Source organism: Protopterus annectens, chromosome 6.part0 (genome assembly GCF_019279795.1).
Source record: "Protopterus annectens isolate FY-2018-M chromosome 6.part0, PAN1.0, whole genome shotgun sequence".
Taxonomy (NCBI): Eukaryota; Metazoa; Chordata; order Ceratodontiformes; family Protopteridae; genus Protopterus; species Protopterus annectens.
The window spans coordinates 89437425-89457093 of NC_056737.1; the positions used below are offsets into that span (position 1 = coordinate 89437425).

The 19669-nt window shown below is 39.1% G+C and overlaps 1 protein-coding gene across 1 annotated transcript in view; it reads left to right on the top strand.

Moving 5' to 3' along the window:
- Nucleotides 1-19669, top strand: part of IFT43 (intraflagellar transport 43) — a 2700032-nt gene that overhangs the window by 1297178 nt on the left and 1383185 nt on the right. Inside the window, exon 6 of the mRNA XM_044073868.1 lies at nt 8918-8964. Coding sequence (XP_043929803.1) covers nt 8918-8964 — 47 coding nt within the window. The remainder of the gene's footprint in view (nt 1-8917; nt 8965-19669) is intronic.

Genomic DNA, 19669 nt, shown 5'->3' on the forward strand with positions numbered 1-19669 from the left:
TGCAAGGAAGAGTAAACCTGTCAGGTGAGCATCTGCAATAAATAAACTGTATAACAAAAGGAAAAAAAATGCTGTTCAAGACCAAGAAGGAGCAGGTGCCCAATTGGAAGCAATGTCTCCTTAGCCTGAACAAGCAAATAAGAGCACTAGTGAAATCCTTCAAAGCAAACTTTGAGTCCAAATTGGCCACATCTACTAGAGACAATCATAAGGCCTTCTTCACATATGTCCCCAGCCTCAAAGGAAGCACCCAGATCTGTTCAGAACTGGTGGTCAAGGACGTCACATGTACAAATGCCATAGATATAGCAAACTTGCTGGCTGACAGATTCAGTGAACACTTCATCCCTCTGTCCCATATCAGTAAATCAGGACATCCCCAGTACCTGCCCGCCTTCACCTTATATCTAGGGAACAGTCATCACTGCTCTTTCAAAGACAAAAAAAATACAGCCTCCATGGGACCTGATAATATACCAGGCTGCATTCTATGTGAACTCAGGCAGGAACTTGCAGCACCATTAGGCGCCCTATTCGACTAAAGCCTGAGTACCGTCTTCATCCCAGCTGAGTGAAGGACAGCCACTGTCATCCTTTTACACAGAGGTGGAGCGTCCTCCGATCCAGGAAATTATAGACTCATCAGCCTAACTAGCCTGATCTGCAAGGCCATGGAACGGATTATTATGGACCTCATTAGCAAGGACATTGGCAACTCCTAACCTACCTCTCTGAGCTCAACATGGACAACCCCACCCTGCTCTGGTTCAAAAGTTACCTAGACAACTGCCTTCAGTCAGTCAAATGGCATGACTCCCTATCTCCCCCACTCCCAGTCACATTAGGCATACTTCAGGGTTCCATTCTTGACCCCCTTCTCTATAACATTTTTACAAATCAACTTCATATAGCAACCACAAAAGCCGAAATAGTACAATATGCTGATGACACAACTTTAATCTGCTCTGCATCTAATATCCAGCTCCTCCAACAACATGCCCAGGAATCCTTCACAGCTATAGAAGAATGGTTAAATAAATCACAACTGATACTGAAGCCAAACAAAATCCAACTCATACTGTTTCACCCAACAAAGACTAATGACCTAACCACTTTCTCCATATTCTCAGCCAATAAGACCCCCATCAATCCAGTCCCTGAGGCCAAATTACTCAGGATCACAATAGACCAACAACTAAGATTCAACAAATGTATATCCCTGACTATCTCCAAAGTTCACATAAAGCTAGGAATGGTATACCGCCCCAAAAAGTACCTTGCTTCCAAATCTAGAATTGCTATAGCCAGAACCCATCTCTTATCTGCATTACTTTATGCATCTCCAGTACTAACAAAAATAAGACAGACCTTAACAAACTTTCTACATGCTGCCACAAAATCACCAGATTTGCTACCAATGCCAAGTCTCACTCCTACCACTGCCAATCATTACTTACTCTACACTGGCTCGAACACCCCAACCTATTATGATTCCACCAACTCAACCTAGAACACGAAATACTATACTATCCAGAACCCCTCCATCCTATCTGGGCTACTAAACTTCCACAATTCAAATAGACAGTTATGCTCCACTAATAAAGCCCTGATAGAAAAACTTCCATGTAAAAACAGCTTCAGGGAATCCCTATTCCTTAACGAAATAGCTAACACCTGGAATAGCCTTCCTCCTGACATCAGACTTCAAAACAAATCTTCCACTTTCAAAAAAACTCCTTAAATCACACCTTCTCACCAACTGGCTATGCAACTGCAATAGCCCACCTTAAACCCTCAATACACAGCAGCACTCCTGCTTCCTAAGCCTCTTACATGTAAGTGATGTACTCAACATCACTCATTCCCTTGAACGCCTTGTGAATGCAACTAATGTGCACATTAAATCCTCTTTGCAAATATTATACGCATGTCTCTGTTTTTTTCTTTTTGATGCTCTAATGATATGGAAACAATGCAACCAACTTGTAATGTACCTCCAGTGTTTTAATATAGTTCTTTTCATCTTTGTTTTAACTTTGTAGTATTTTATTAACTGATGTCTACATACTAAATTCTGTAATATGTAACTATTACTACTAAATACTGTTACTATTGTGCATTGTGGAGCTTTTCTCCCTGGGCCTCTGGTGAAAATGGAAACCAGTTTTCCTGTCAGATTCTCCTGGTAAACAAATGTCAAATAAATAAAAATTAACACTTGATCCCACATAGTTTGGCTTTGTCAAGGGGAGGTCATGTCTGCTAAATTTGGTCAACTTCTTTGAGACAGTTGCCAAAGCCATGGACGAGGGGAAGATGGTGTACACTGCCTACCTTGACCTAGCCAAAGCCTTTGACACTATTCCCCACTCCGGCATAATAGATAAACTCTCTCAACTAGGCATTAATCTGTATATTACCAGATGGGTAGTAAACTGGCTCACTGATAGAACCCACCTAGTCAAAATAGGGGAGGCCACCTCAAGCAATAGACCCGTGACAAGCGGCATACCCCAGGGTTCTGTCTTGGGGCCTCTGTTGTTTGGGATATACTTCTGAGGTGCAGGCCAAAACCAGTGGACTATGGTTGATCAAGTCTGCAGATGACTGCAAGATGGGTGCTGTTATCAATTCCCCTAGTGATGTGGACATCCTCCAAGAGGGTCTCACTCACACAAATGACTCGTGCCAGAAACATGGCCTCAGCTGAATACCAAAAAATGCATCATCATTACCTTTGGGGAGTGTGACGTCCTCACAAATTATCACAGTAATAACAATATCCTAAGCACGCAATCAGTCGTGAGGGATTTGGGCACCCAGGCTGATAGCATCCTGACTTTTGACCACCATGTTGCTTCTGTTGTATGGAAAGCCTTCTACACTGCCCTCTTCATAAGTAAGGGTATATCATTCAGGGACAAGGAGGTCATAACATCCCTGTATTCTTCCCTTATAAGGCCCATTATTGAGTACAACGCCCCTTTTGGCATGTACCTCGCAAAGCACGTGCAGCTGTTGGAAAGACCACAGAGGTTCCTCAGCAGGAGAATCCAGGGCCTCAAACATCTACCTTACACAGATAGGTTAAAAGCCCTATCCCTCTACTCAGTTTCATGCAGACTCCTCATTGATGATCTCTGTCTGGCATACAAGACGATCACGGACCCCACCTTGGTGGGACTGCTGCATATCTGCAAGTCAAGCTCCACTCGAGTAACTCACACACGCAGCCTCAACCTGGTCTGTAACATCAACAGGACTTGTTAGCGGGCAGATTTGTCTCCCAGAGACTCCCCCATCTATGGAATAGTCTCCCTCTCCACATCAAGCAGAGTACCTCTTTACCCCTTTTTATGTGCAACCTTGATAACTGTATGGGAAACAGAAAATATACCCCTGGGATTCCACCCATGTCCCTGCTGGACAGGGATATCGGGTGCTGACTTGTCTAAACCTGGGCTAAACTCTTGGCTAGGCTTATAAGGCCTCAGGGCCAGTAGCCTAGTAATCTCCTATGATCCTTCTTTGTACACCTCCACATTTAAAAATGGATTTTCTTCAAATCATAACTCAATGTAAAACTCAAATATTCGCAATACAACAAACAAATTTCATGGAGTTTCTCTTTCTCTCTCTCTGACCTTCAAAGTGTATGGCACACTGTCAGAACAAACAAATTGCAGGGAATTTCTCTCTCTCTCTCTGTGTCCCTCTCCGTTGTATGGCACACAGTCACAACAAACAAATTGCAGGGAGTTTTTCTCTCTCTGTACCTCTTAGTTTATCACACTGTCACAACACACAAATTGCAGGAAGTTTTTCTCTCTCTCTGTCCCTCTCCATATATGGCACGCTATCATAACAAACAAATTGCATGGAGTTTCTCTGGCTCTCCCTCTCACTGTTTGGCACAGAGTCACAACAAACAAAATGCAGTGAGCTTCTCTCTCTGTTTGTGACCCCCTCTGAGTATGACACACTGTCACAACAAACCAATTGCAGGGAGTTTGTCTCTCTCTCTCTCTCTGTCCCTCACCATGTATCACACTGTCACGACAAACAATTTGCAGGGAGTTTCTCTCTCATTGCCTCTGTCCTTCTCTGTGTAAGCCACAACAAACAAATTGTATGGAGTTTCTCTTTCTGTCTGTCCCTCTCTGTGTATGGAAAGCAGTCACAACAAACAAATTGCAGGGAATTTCTCTCTCTCTGCCCCTGTCCATGCATGGCACACAGTCACAACAAACGTTTGAGTACTAGGCTTCTTTATGTACTCCTTCAGGAATTCTGCAGATAGCTTAATATAAGGGTCACCTAATTCTTCTAATCATTTCAAATTTGCTTCTTCAGTGGGTCATAGAATCAGTTCCTGTTGATCAAGGGAGAAAAGGGTTTTAGTCAAAACCTTTTCTAGTATTCTGGGAAAAAAAAGAGCACTTGGAGACCCTTCTGACTCTATTAAAATGAAAACTTTTTTTCAGATGCTCAAAAATTCAAAACGTTGACCCTTCAGACTATTCCTTCTTCTTTCTCCTGAAGCACATTTAGTCACTCAGGATTTAAAAGATGATGTCTTCATATTGCCATTCACAACAATCACAGATCTTTTATTAACATCCTATGCTTAGGATTGCATTATCAGTTGACTTGTTTGCCTTTTGATCCTACTGCCACTCTCTTTTTTCCCCTTCCCTCCTCCTGCTTCATTCTGTCCAGCCATCCCAGTGTCCCTGCCCATCACCAGTTGTACATGTTTCTGTTTTCTCCCCATACTTTTGAGTAAGCTTGGGTCAATGTGGAAATTGAGAGTGTCCTGGGGATGGTGCAGACAATTACTTCTGCTTGCTAAGAGGGTTTGTTGCGACCTACCATTATTTCACTCCCACCCTCACATTCATCAGCAATGTACGTGTGCTACTTCACTCTGTGGACCACGCCTCCCCTCAGGGAACATCTCTGATTAACACTCTCCCCTAGATGGGCATGCATATCCATCCATCCGTGCTAGCTCCTCAGATGCCTGAGCTACTAATCAGATTTGGGTCGCTTGGGCCATAATGTTTTCTCTGTATATACTTTGCTCCAGTAATTGCCTACTGCAGACTTCTAGGCATACACATTTTAACATAATTGCAACTACAACCAGCCAGGAAGTTGTAATAATTGCTTACATTTCACCACAGAAAGGTGCAAACCAGTCATTTCTGTTTTGTCAGTCTTTCACATAACAACCAACCAGTGTAAGGGAGTTTCTAAGGGCCTTGGGTTTCATGGCCTCATCTATTCTCATGATCCCTCCTGCAAGACTTCACATGACTAATATCGAGTTGTTTGTGAAGTCAGTGTGGGCCCAACACTCTCATCCTCTTTCTTTCTTTCTCTGTCAGACAGTTCCTGTGGTCAGTGTTGTAAAAGGGGAACTGCTGTGGTGATCCAAATGAGCTCTATCTTGTGTAGAGTTCCCTTCTCCCTTTCCACCCCATTGTTAGAGCGTGGCCACAGATTATTTGAACTTTGTTTGGGATGTCACTTTCCAGCATCAAGGTACAAGGAATTTGGGATTCTCAGTTCAGATGCAAACACATCAGTCTGAAAAAGATGATGGATGTTACCAGTGTATTGAAAACTGTAGACCAGCTTTTCAACATAAACAGGGAGACACAAGCTCCTACCTCCTTTGCAGGCTGAGTGATTGCCTGGGACATAGACATTCAGTACGAGGTTTATTCCTGCAGGCAACATGCATACTGTCAGAGCAAAACAGAGTTGCAAACTCCTTGAGTAGATCCAGGACAGACCCTCATGAATGGATGCAACATCAAGAAGCCTTTCTACAAACAGCTCACCCCTTTCCTCTCATTTCCAAAATTCTCCAAAATGTAAGGAAGGACTTGCCATACAGGTTATTGGTGACCCCCCCCCCCCCCCTTGGCTCAGGCATCACTGGTTCTCCTTTTTTAATGCAGTTGGCCGAGGTCAATCACCAACTTCCACACAGAGTGGATTTCTCACAAAGGACAAGGGATCTCTGATTCATCCAGGTATTCAATCCCTAAACCTAACAGTTTTGGTGATGGTATTTTAATTCTTTTCAGGCACCTTTACTATTGCTTCATGCTATACATACTTGAGGAACAAGAAAACCTGCTACAAACAAATCTAATATATCTAAATGGAAAAGATTTTCTGTTTAATATCAAAAACAGAGGACACGATCCACTTAGAGTGGGGGCACCTCTAGGTGTTCAGTACCCTGTGAATTGCTCAATTCTGACTTATACACTTCTGTAAGGGTACATCTATCAGACATTCCTGCCTGTCTGTCACTGAATCCTCCTTTATCTACTAATTTTCAAGTCAGGCAGTTTTTTAAGTAAGTGGTATATATTAGGTCACCAAGGAAAAAAGTGGCTGCTATGTCAGGTTTAAATTAAGTTCTTAAAGAGTTAACGTAAACTCTGTTTGCACCAGCAATCAACCTTCCACTAATATTCCTAACTTGGAAGACTGTATTATTGATGGCCTTAATCTCTGGAAGATGAGTATCTGAGTTACATGTCCGTATGTCAACCTTGTTTAGTCTTTCACAGGGTCAAGGCAAGTATCAGAAACAGTTCTTTTATGCCAAAACTACCCTTAACCAATCTATTCAATTCCATGCATTTACTCTAATCCACAAAAATAAGGAAGAGGGAATTATTTGCTGCTTTCATGTACACAGACAACTTAGATTCTATTTGGATTGAACTAAAGCTTTAAGGAAAATGGGTTAAGTTTTTGTCTTTTATGATGAGTTAAAAAAGGATATCTGGTTTCTAAACAAGTCATCTCTAGATGGCTTTCTCTTTCCATGCAGTCCTTTTACTCTGCTCATAGGAAGGACCTTCCAAAATGGTATGGCTCATTCTGCTATGGCAGTTGCTACCTCAGGAATATTTTGGAAAAGGTGTGGACACGAGATTTAATTTAGAAGCAGCTCCCTGATCTTCTGTTCACACATTACTAAGTATCACAAGTTGGATATTTTCTTGAGAGTCAAAACTGTTTTTGCTGAAGCCGGTTTGCAGGTATCACGGACTCCGGTCATTCTTCTTCCACCCAGACTTCATAAGCTTTGGTAATTGTTCCGGGTGTGACAATTATGATCTTATAAACATTGTACAGGTTCATAATGGTGGAATGTTTGAGTAAATCACTGTTGTAATACATAAACTGTTCCTCCTTCCATCCCTCTAGCTAGTCATTTTCTCTGGCCAGAGTGGGGTAACCATTTCTCCGTTACAAGGCTTAACTTAGAGACAGTGCTGTGGCTTCTTGCCTTTTATGTTTTGTGTGTTGCTGAGGTGCAGGGACATTGTACTACTGCCTAACAATCCAATGTAATATTATACATAAAAAAAATTATTTCTTCTGTTGACACATGGATTTAGATGTATAAGTGGGTGCTGTTGTTTTTCAGCAGTCTCATTCTGCTTATTACTGTACCCCTTTTAAAGTCTGGGGTAGCAGTTGAGTTTATTTTTTAAGACTATTTGCTAAGCAGCAACTGAGGATGAATCACTTCAGGTTTCCTCAGAAACTGCTTTGCTCTCCTAATATTGCCTCCTTTCCTTTTTGTTGATATACTACCAGCACACATTCTCAGGTTATTCAACTCATGAGGTCATTCAACTCAAGAAAAAAACATAAACATACTAAAAAATAATAATATTGTAGAACAGGTCATTCAGATTAAATCTGATGTTTACATAATTGAAAGGTTAAGTAATCACTGAGGTCAGATCATGTAATATTGTCTGTGCAGATTGTATGAAATATTGGCAAAACAGCACACTGTTTCTCATAATGTCTACAGTACATGAGCTCACAGTACCCCTTCCAGGGTGTAGGGTAAACTCATAGACGCACACATTGCAGACCAGCTGTGTCAGATGAAACCACTAAAAATCAGAGATCACATAAGCAAGGGCATAACCATTTCTAAAAAATCTAAAACAAAAACAAAATGAAGCAGAAATTGTTTGTTATGGGAGCAGAACACTTGACACCCCATGCTTTGTGTTGTACAGTTTGTTCCCTTCTTATTTTAGTCAACTCTGTGGTCACCAGAACTTGGGGAATGGGTCACTTCCTTCAGTGCAGTATCTCACCATAGCAAAAAAAAAAAAAAAAAAAAATTTAATGCGCTAAACAGGAGTCTGCAGCACAATAGTTTATTTTGTAGTAACTCCAGCCATCAAGTAGAAGAAACATATAAAAACAAACAAATCCTGGAAACTGCCAGTGTAGATCTCATAAACACACTGCCTGTACTTAAAGCAAATTTTCCATCTGCATAAAGTTACACTTGAAAAGTGCATTTATGCATGCTGCATCTGACAGTTTGTCACTGCACTTTGTCTGTATACTTATCGCTACTCCCCCCAACTATCTAAATTTTATTTTCATCCCTTTTTAGCAGCTGTCACTTAACACTGTACCTGCTAGTCCAAGTCTTGCAGGTGGTGATAAAGGTCATCCTTCAAGGTGCCTGCAAAACAGTATACAGACTACTTAAAGCAGACTAATGTGATGATAAAGATTATGGAATGTCCAGGTAGAAGTTTCAAGGTACACACACATTGCATTTGTCTGTTTATAATTATTCTCTGCATTGTACAGGTTAATGTTCCAATATAAAAATATATTTTCTTTTTCAGGCATTTTGATTATTGATTAATTTATTTGGTTTTTTTGTGGTAGATCACTGATCAACATGTAACCAAGTGCAGACTCAGCCCAGTTTGACTATAACAACAAAAACAGATCAAATGGTACCAAAGTTGTTAATATATAGAAATTATTCAAATATTGTTACTGGAAAGCAGCCATGATGACTATTTCACTTAGTGACTGTTGTGTAATTTTCTTACAGTCATCGCCTGAAACAGCAAAGCATTGAAGGTTCAGATGATGATGGAGGTTTGTAATATCTACTTAAATTCATTGTTTCATTCTGTTATTTCTTCTTTAATAAACGTGTAAAAGTCCTTAATGTGGTTGTACTGACAAGGACTATTTTGTTTCTTTGTGGTTTGCTTTTTCTCAGATGTAATAGTACAGATATAAATAATCTGTCTAAATTACATGACGGAATCTGCACAGGTTATTTCAGTTGGTTTAATTTCTCCAAGTCTTTTTGGTTTCTAATACCATGACAGGAATGTACCCAATTCAAAGTCTGATTAAAGTTCATGGACTTAGTATTGCTTCAATCTTTGCTGTTAGTGAAGAGTTCCCTTTGAAGCACCCGCAATGTGCCCAGAACTGACTCCTCATGAAATTCAAATGGAGTTACATGTATCGGTAGCATATCCAAATATGACTGTAAATTATTTTTTATGAGAACCATTGCTCTTACTACTGTTGGAACTGTCTGGGTATCTTTCTTCCACATTGCCTTCATTTCTGACTGCAGATCCTGGTATTTTATGACTTTGTGTCTCTGTGTACATAAGACGCTTTAATCAGTGGGTCCTACTGCAAGAACACAAGGTAGGGAAGGAAAGGAAGGGGAAACTATAATACCATCATGGAAGTCAAAAAAAGTCACAATGCACAAACTGAAGCAGATAAACACAAAAGCCAGAAGAAGTAGCTGAATTGAACAGGCTGCAAATCACCACAGTTGTAGAATGCAGAATCCACTTTATTAACTTCAGACAAAAAATCCAAGGATGAGCGCTTTCGTCCAGAAAGATCTAGACTTCATCAGACAATTCACCCCACATAGTTACTTCCTTCTTATACAGTCCAAACAGGAAGTTCCACCCAGTTATAAACTAATCCAATTTTTTTAGTATAGACAATATCAGTACCAACATGAGGGGTGGTGCATGGTCACTATTACTTGAGAAAAGAGAATTATACTGGCAATTACGTTTGAATGCAGGGAACTGGCCAGGCCTGAATGAGCATATTTCAATTAGCCCAATTTTAAAACTAAAGGCACTAGAAAGATAAAATGTGTGTGTGTGTGTGTGTGTGTGTGTGTGTGTGTGTGTGTGTGTGTGTGTGTGTGTGTGTGTGTGTGTGTGTGTGTGTGTGTGTGTGTGTGTGTGTGTGTGTGTGTGTGTGTGTGTGTATGTATGTATGTATGTATGTATATATATATTTCTCCAGTACGCATTTTAATATCACATGTTCAGTATTTATGTTAAGTGTATTTATTTCTCTTAACATTTTCTACTATATCTAGTTTTTAGTATTTAATCACACATATTTATTGTTTTAACGGATTCAACATATTTAAATATTTATTGTAAATTGTCATTTTTATGAAGCAGTGTTTATATATATATATATATAGATATATATATATATATATATATATATATATATATATATAGTGTGTTTTTAGGGTGGTGTGTTCCATGAACTTTTTCAGTTTGTATAGTTTGTCTGCTTTTTAAATTCAGTGACTGTAAATATTGTGCTTTTAATGACAAAATTGATTAGTTTATAACTGGATGGAACTTCCTGTTTGGACTGTATAAGAAGGAAGTAACTATGTGGGGTAAATTGTCTGATGAAGTCTAGATCTTTCTGGACGAAAGCGCTCATCCTTGGATTTTTTGTCTGAAGTTAATAAAGTGGATTCTGCATTCTACAACTATGGTGATTTGCAGCCTGCAATACTTTGAGTGGGTTCAATTCAGCTACTTCTTCTGGCTTTTGTGTTTACCATCATGGAAGTATCGAATAGAGAAAACTGTAAAACAATTAAGACCAGACGTGTCACTGTTAGAAGAATATAGAAGAGGGAATAGATCAACAAAAATACTAAGAAAGATAGATGTAATAAAAACAATGTGCAGTATTAGAACAAACCAGGATCTGTCATGCATTATCGCAAATAAGCTAAAAATCTCAGCACAGGCAGAAAAACATAGAAGATACAGAGATAAATATAAAGGAAAAGTACAAAATAAGCAATTTATTGATGACCCAAAAAAGTTCTATAGAGAGTTGGGAAATAAGGTAAAAGGAATTGAAAGGTCACCAAAAAAGAAGAAATAGATACATTTTGGAGAAGTATTGATGAAGATCCTGTGGAACATAACAAAGATGCTAAATGGATAGAAAGCCTTCAATTGGAAAACACCAGGCCCAGATATGGAACCTAACTTCTGGTTAAAAGTGTTAACATCTTTGCATGAAGATTTAGCTATGAGTAAGAACTATTTATATGCGCACACTGAACAGACACCAACCTGGCTAACAGCAGGAAAACAATGCTACTACTTAAGAGTGAACCTGCAAGCTACCTTAAAAACTACAGACCGGTAACTTGCCTTCCAACGATGTATAAACTATACACTGGAATTGATACCGACAGAGTTTATAGTTATTTATAAGAAAGCTGAGTTATGGCAGTAGAACAAAAGGGCAATAAAAGAAAGTCATATGGAACAAAGAATCATTTGTTGTTAAAGTCATAGTGGAGAACTGTAAAAAAGGGAAGAATCTAGGTATGGCATGGATTGACTATAAAAAAAGCATTTGATAGTATCCCACATTCATGGATAAAAGAGTGCTTAAAAATGTGTAAGATACACCCTATTCTGATCAGCTACATTACAGCGACCATGAAACAGTGGCAGACCACTTTGCAATTAATCCATGATGCTGTTGTCTTTCGGCTTTTTCCGGTTAGGGGTTGCCAGAGCAAAACTCCGGTTAGCTAATGATTGGCAGTAGATTTTGACGAATGCTGAGGTGCCAGCTCGACGTTCAACCTTCAACGAAGGCACGCTCATTTACGCATGTCTTTCGACACCCACCCAACCGCGGGGAGGACATGCAGACTCCACACAGAAGGCACTCCCCACACTCCAGCCAAGAATCAAATGGGAGAACCTCTTGCTGTGAGGCAACAACGCTACCGCTGCACCACCACGGAAGGACAAATTATTATTCCAGGGGGAAAAATTCAAAGGGGGTATTCCAAGGTGACTCTCTGTCATTGCTGTTATTCTGTCTTGCCTTTAACCCATAAAGCTGTCTCCTTAACAGCTTAGGCCATGGCTGTAATTTGGCTCCTAGAAACCAAAAGTGTAAAGACTTCTCATCTCTTTGTCGATGATTTAAAACTGTATAGCTCATCAGATGAGGAACCAAAAGCACAACTGCAAGTTGTCAAAACTTTTTCAGATGATAAAAGAATGTTATTTGATCTTGATAAATGTGCAGAAGCAACCTTTAAAGCAGTTTGGGACAAGAATGTGTTATAAAAGAACTTGAGCAAGAGGGAGTGGATACAAATTTGGAAATTGATGAAGGATCAACAATAAAACATGAACAAATGCGAATAAAACTCGGGAGTACTTTAGAATCTTAAATTAATTCTGAAAACAGCGTTGACATCTAGGAGCAAAATCCATACTATAAACCAATTTGATCTTCCTGTCCTAGCTTACAGTTTTGGCATGATTGACTGTCCCCAAAACATGTTAGATTAGATAGGAAAACAAGAAGGATGCTTCATGATCACCAAATGATTTATAAAAATCAGTGCATACCAAGATTATATATTCCCTGTTCTGAAGGAGGAATGGCATAGTTAGATTCTTCCCCTTTTGACAATTCTCTGTTTTGACTTTGACAACAATTGGTCCTTTTTCCATATGGCTTTCTTTTGTTACCCTTTTGTTCTATTGCCATGACTGAGTTTTCTTTTAGATGAATGCAAACTGTGCCAACAGTAGTTCTGGTAAATAGTTTATACATCATCAGAAGGAAAGTTGTTGGTATATAGTTTTTTGGATTGCTTGCAGGTTCGCTCTTATGGAGGAGTATTGTTTTTCCTGTTAACCATGTTGGTGTTTATTCAGGATGAGCATATAAATAGTTCATACTGAGGGCTAAATCTTCATGTAAAAATGTTAATATGTTTAACGAGAAGTTAGGTACTGCATCTGTGCCTGCGGTTTTTCATTTAGGAGCTTTTCTTAATTTTGTTTCAGTTTCTGTGGATGTCACTTCATCCCATTTTGTATCTTGTACATTTGAACGTCTTACTGTTTGTATTACTGCTTCTGTCCATGCAGCATCATTGTTATGTTCCACTGGGTCTTCATAGATATTTCTCCAAAATGTATCTAGTAAATTTTTTTGGTGGTGTTTCTATTCCTTTTGCTTTGTTTCAGAAATCTCTATAAAACATTTTTGGGGTCATCAATAAATTGCTTATTTTGTACTTTTCCTTTATATTTATCTCCATATTTTCTAAGTTTTTCTGCCCTTGTCGATCTCTTTCGTTTATTATTTACAATAATGTGCCATAGATCTGGCCAGTTCTGATACTGCACATTGCTTTTATCATGTCTACCTTTCTAAGTATTTTTGTTGATTTGTTCCCTCTTCTTTACTCTTCTAATATTGACACTTCTTGTCTTAATGGTGTTATAGATTTCTCTGTCCGATACTTCAGTGATGGCATTTGATTTTTTTTCCTTCCTTTCACTTATTGCCTGGTGTTTTTGTGGTAAGACTTTATCTGTTATTAATTTAGCTGCATAGTAATATATCCTGTTTACTTCTGTTATAGTGCATAAATTTCTATGAATAGTCTTAATTACAGTGTTCATTTGTTTTATCAAACTTTCATTGATCTTAGTATGTCTATCCAGCTCTATTAAATCAAGCAACTCTTTCCTTTAGATAATTTCCATGTAAACTAAGGGCACAGTCTTTGTTCTTCATTTCCTGTGGGCATTCTACAGAAAGTTCCCGAACATCTTCCTCTGCGATATTCTCTTCGGCTTCATCCTATGTCACCCATTGCTCTTTCATATGGGAACTCACTGACCTGTCGCTCCACAACTTTGACTGCGGCACAGTTTCCTTGCCTTTCCTTGCTGTGCAACTCCAACTGAAGTTTTTTACTAGTTTCCTACTGAAGGCTCCAAATTATCTTCATATGGCAACTGATCAGATGCTTCCTGCCCCACTGTTTTCTCCTTAATTTGGGTATTCATTGTTCTATCATGTGATATTATCAGAGTTAGATTTTCTACATTAAATCCTTCACTTTGCAGGTAATCCATAACTTCAGTTTGTATTTTAAGTTCTCGATTACTAATCTTTTTTTTCTACTTTCCCTTTGTTTTCTTCTTTTTTTTTTTTTTTGTATTGTACAGTTTTCAGCATTTGTATGACTTTGCCTGTATTTCTCTTCAGATATCTTTGGTGCTGCTTTTTTATATTGATTAGTTTTGCTTTCTCCTTTGCATAAATATTGCACTCCATTAAATTACTTTTTCTTTCCCATGTCCATATTTCTTCTTCAGATGTCTCCCATTCCTCATTGTTTCATCATGCTGTGACATGACCTGTATTAGACTTTCTACACTAAATCCTTCACCTTGCAGTTATTCCATAACTTCAACTTCTGTATTTTAATTTCGGCTTTTCTCATCTCTGTTTTCCCCCTTTGTGATCTTATTTTTTGTATTGTGAAATTTTTCATATCTGGTTGCCTTTGCCTGTATTTCTCTTCAAATATCTTTGTAGCTGCTTTTTTTGTATTGATTAATTTGACTTTCTTCTGTACACAAATATTTCACCATGTCAGATCACCCTTTCTTTCCCATGCACATATTTCTTTTTTATGCATTTCAGAAGTCTCTAAGTTTTGTTGTTTATATTTTTGCACTTCCTTAGTCGCTTCGTTTTCCTTATGGCCCAAGGATTCTTGGTCTATATAATGTTTCTCATGAATCTTTTGCATTAATAAACACAAATTTGCATTTGAAGATTTTGACAGTTTTGGCAAAAAGTAGAATAAACAGTCTCAGCAAAATAAAGGTAAACATATTTAAGAAGGAAATGGCAAGAGAGATCCAAAAAGATGTTTTTAACCTCCCAAAAACCAAGGACAATCCAACAAGTCTGAATGACTATACAAGAGAACATGTGACCCCCTCCCCCTTCCTCCCCGCCACACTGACCCCTTTTTTTTGTCCAGAAAGTCTAGATTTGCATTTCTTTTTTTTTGGCTTCTGATAGTTTCAGAAATCAAAGTCATTCATCATGGTCAGAGATAGCATGGGAGGAAACCCTCCTTTCCAGAGAGTCATTTCTCATCCTGCAGATCAGACTCTTGTTTCCTGTTATTTGCCACATGCTGTCCCAAGGAGTGCTAGAACCAGTTCCTTGTCCTCAGATGGGGAAAGTGTTTTTTATTCAAGGATGTTCATAGTGCCAAAGAAAGAAAATGCTCAGAGGCCAAGTCTAGATCTTTCTTTCCTAAATCTGTGACCAAATTCAAAATTCTTTCACTTCACAGCTTGTTACCTCCTCTTCCACTTGCAAGTTTCCCAATGACACAAGGCTTAAAAGATGCTTAAAATCACATCCATATTCATCCAGACTTCAGACATTTCTTATGATTTTGTGTGTCTGGATCACATTTTCAGATTTATGCCTTACCCTTTGGATTATCCACTGCACCAAGAGAGTTCACAAAGTGTCTAGCACCAGTTATTGCTCACTGCAATCTACAGGTTATCTACCTTTCTCCATATTTAGACAACTTGCTTATTTTTGCAGTCTTTTTTCAAAATGTCAGGAATATCTCTGTTTGTTGAGAGATCTCTTGCACAAGCTGGGATTCTAAGAGATCATTCAAAAATCTTTTTTAACACACTCTCTCTCTCAGACGATTGTGTTCCTGGGATATCAACTACACACCTCTGTTCAGAGAGTTTTTTTTCCCACTGAAAAAATAGATCTTTATTTATATCTATTTCTAAGGTTTTCCACTCAGATTTCTGTCACTGTGAGGGAGTACCTCAGGATTTTGTCTCTTATGGCATCTACGATTCTCATGATACACCAGGCAAGATTCCACACTGGAAAGATACAGTGGTATCTGAAATCTCTTTGGTCCCTGCATCAACACCCTTTATCTTTTCAGATTCCAGTATTGGGGTTTGTCAGAAGCGAAATCTTTTGGTGGAGACAACAGCTATTCTTAAATCCAGGTCTTCCCTTCTCCCTCCCTGTTCCAAAGCAGTCAGTCACCACAGATGCTTTGGACTTTGTTTGGGGTGCAATTTCAGGAGGAATAAATGTGCAGAGGGTGTAGGACACATGCAAGCATATAAATATTAAGGAGAAGCTTTCCGTCATCAAGGCACTCGCCTCTCTGAACCATCTTTGGTCTCCCAGACCTCAAGTCATTACAGACAATACCACAGTCGTGTGGTACATCAACATGCAACGGGGAAACAGGTTGTACCTCTTTTGCAGACTAGCGAATATCACTCAGCAGGCATCCTACATTCTATCAGAGCAAAATTGTTTGGCAGACAAGCTGAGCAGGTCCAGGGCAGACCATCATGAATGGAAACTAGATCGGGGGGCTTCCAAGATTTGATCTGTCTGTGGGTGGAGTTCCTCAAGTAGACATCTTTGCCTCTTCTTTGAACAGTCAACTAGCACAATTCTTTTCCAGGACTCAGTGCTGAAGGCCTGTAAGGAATATGCCTTTTCTTTTCTTTGGAAAGCATTGTTCCTGTATTCCTTTTCACCCTTTCCTTTTATATCAAGGGTAATTCTGATGATTCAGAAGGAATCCCCCAAGATTATTGTGGTGACTCCCTTTTGGCCCATGCAACCATGGCTTTTCCTTCTTTTGTTAATGCCCAGGGACACTTACCACAAATTTCCTCATAGAATGGATCTACTCACACAAGAAGAGGGGTGTTTGATATACCCCAACATTAATCATCTTCACTTGACTGCCTGGATGATAGGGTCTTGATTCCTTTAAGTACCTGGCTTGTGAGGACATGCAACAGGTGCTAGTGGGGGCAAGAAAGCTTGCTACTAGAAAATAATATATTATCAAATGGAAAAGTTTTTTTAGCTGGTGCCAACAAAATAACCGTCACCCATTCAGGGCTAGTTGTTCTCTGGTTTTACAATATTTGTGTGAGTTACTATCCTGTAACCTTTCTTATTCCTCTGTTGAGGTTCATTTGTCAGCCATTTCAGCATGTCTGCCCAAGGATCCTCCTCCTTTAAGGCAGTTTCATGTCAAAATGTTCTTGAAGGGGGCTTTGCATAAGAACCCTTCAAGTAAGTTGGTGCCCCCTCCTTGGGATCTTAATTTTGAGTTAGAAAAGCTAACACTTGTTCCATTTGAACCAGCTAATCTGGCTGACATGAAGTTCTTGCCATGGAAAACAGTTTTACTGATTGCTCTGACTTCTGAGAGAAGCATATCTGAGTTGCAAGCTCTTATGGTTAGTCAGCCCTTCCTCATTTTCCATAGGAACAGCGTTTCTTTAGTAACTAATTCTTTCTTCTTTTATGCCTAAAATTGGTATCAGAGTTTTCTTTAAGCCAAACTATCTATCTCCCCACTTTCTTTCTTGAATCTAAAAATGAGGAAGAAAGGAAACGCCATACCTTGGATGCCCACAGACAGCTCTGATATTATATTGACAGAGCTAAATCTTTCAGATCTTCAGATGAATTGTTCTTTTCTTGTTTAGGTGCAAAAGGACAACCTGTGTCAAAACAGACTATTTTACTAAATGGTTGTTAAAGGCTGTTACCTTCTGCTATATTCACCATGACAAATCTGTTCCATGCAGGGTCAAGAACCACTCTACCAGGGCTTTGGCTTTGTTTATGGCTTTTTGAAAAGAAATGGATTCTAGAAGTATTCTAAAAGCCACTACATTCTTTTATAAAGTACTATAAGCTTAATTCTTTCTGTAGGTCTAGATAAACCTTTACTAAAACCATTCTCCAGGGGCTTCTGGACCCCTGTCCTTCTACTTCGCAAAAAAAGTTAGCTGTGGTAATCTACCCATATAGCTAAGGCTACTACAGCAGTGATCGGTATGAAGAACATGGTACAGTTGTGTAAGCTTAACTTACTATAACAGTAGATGTTCGAATGATCACTGCTGCAGTAGCCATTCCCTCCTTCTACCTTGCTTTGTGGTATGATTTTTATGCCAGGATGTGGATATTTATTTTCTTATTCCTAGGATTGTCTTTTTAGGTCTCAGCCTTCTCCCTGCTGACAGGAAAGCTGTAAAGGGCTACATTCAAACTTGTCTTTTAGTCAGCTCAGTTTGTGGTGTTTGACAGTTTGAGCGTATGGAAGGTGTCCTGAAGCTTTGTGTTTTTTTCCTTGGCAGAATATAACTCATATAGCTAAGGCTACTGCACCAGCAATCATTCAAACATCTTCCTTTATAATAAGTTCAACTTATATACTCTCTTTGAAAGCACTTGTGTACAGAGAGGTTTGTAAACCCATGCTGTGGACTTATGGAATGAGTCATGGGGCGGGAATCCACAGATACATGTGGGAAGGTGTAATGATAGGAGGTACTGCCAGTCATGCCAGGAGAAATAGGGCAGTACATGTATGACTTGTGCCAGCACAGATAGCTGTAATTTTGCAAATAATTTGTCATTTGTCTGTCAAGCTTATTTGAACAGTTGCTTGTGCTGAAAATGTATTTGTGAGGTTTGCTTTTTTTAAAATGTATCAACAGTACACCCTGCTGGAATGAAAATAAAAGTACATATATTATTGTAACATAATTAAATGTACAGGTTTTAATAGAGGACACTAGAACAGGAAAGAGTAACCAGCTAGCTTACTTTAAGAACAATAAGGGAAATGTAAATGAGTTGTTAAGCCATTAAAATGGTACCCCACAGTGCCGAATAGAACCAGAGACAGTGGGTCTGGAAGAAGCCTTTGTTCATTAGCTCAGTAAAAGGAGGTGAAGCCCTAGGCACTGCCATAAACATTTAGATGTGTATTGTAGCCATCTATCCTAAATTCCTGTCTCAACTTCAAAGGGGGTTACTATAAGAACCTAGAGTCAGATGACCAGATGAGGTCATTCTGCAAGCCATCTTGGATATTATTTTTTACAGGTAGTAATCTCTGAGGGTGGCGTATTCTGTTTTGGGCAACCTGACTAGAAGGACTGCTCACATATTTAATTGTGCCTTGTTCTGTCAAGTAAATTATTAGGGAATAGTAATTCTCCTAGATTCAATTAGGAATATAGTGTGCCCATCAGTGTTATTTTCAATATTTCCTGTGATTTGAAATCTGTGGTTTACTGGGAATATTTATTCAGTATTTTCATGCTTTTTTATTATTAACTATATTTAAAACTTTTATTGTGGCTGGTCCTTGTAGAAAGTATTTATCCTTTGAGAGTGAGTATATTTATTTGGTGACACTGTCTTGGTCCATTACTACCATTTGTGTTAGTATTAATATTACACAGTGTAATTGGACATTCTTTGTTAAGGGCCTTAGAGTAGCTGATTGTGGAGTGTCTGGTGGCGCTGATAAATACCTTATACTGTGGGCAGAAGGAGGCAAAGCAGGTAAAATCTGTGTCAGCCTTTCCCAGGTGGGTGTGTGAAAAATCAAATCTCTCAGTGAATGTGTGTGTATGTTAGCTACTTGGGGCAGGGACATGAAGCACTGGGTTTACAGGGAGGGTGCTGGAGGACTTGGCTTGGATACTCAGCTGAGGATCTAACCCTACAGCTGTACCAATGGGGAGTCTTAATGGGGACCTGGAGAGAGACAGATATAGAGAAATCCAGATCCCAGGTTGTGTGTATTCCC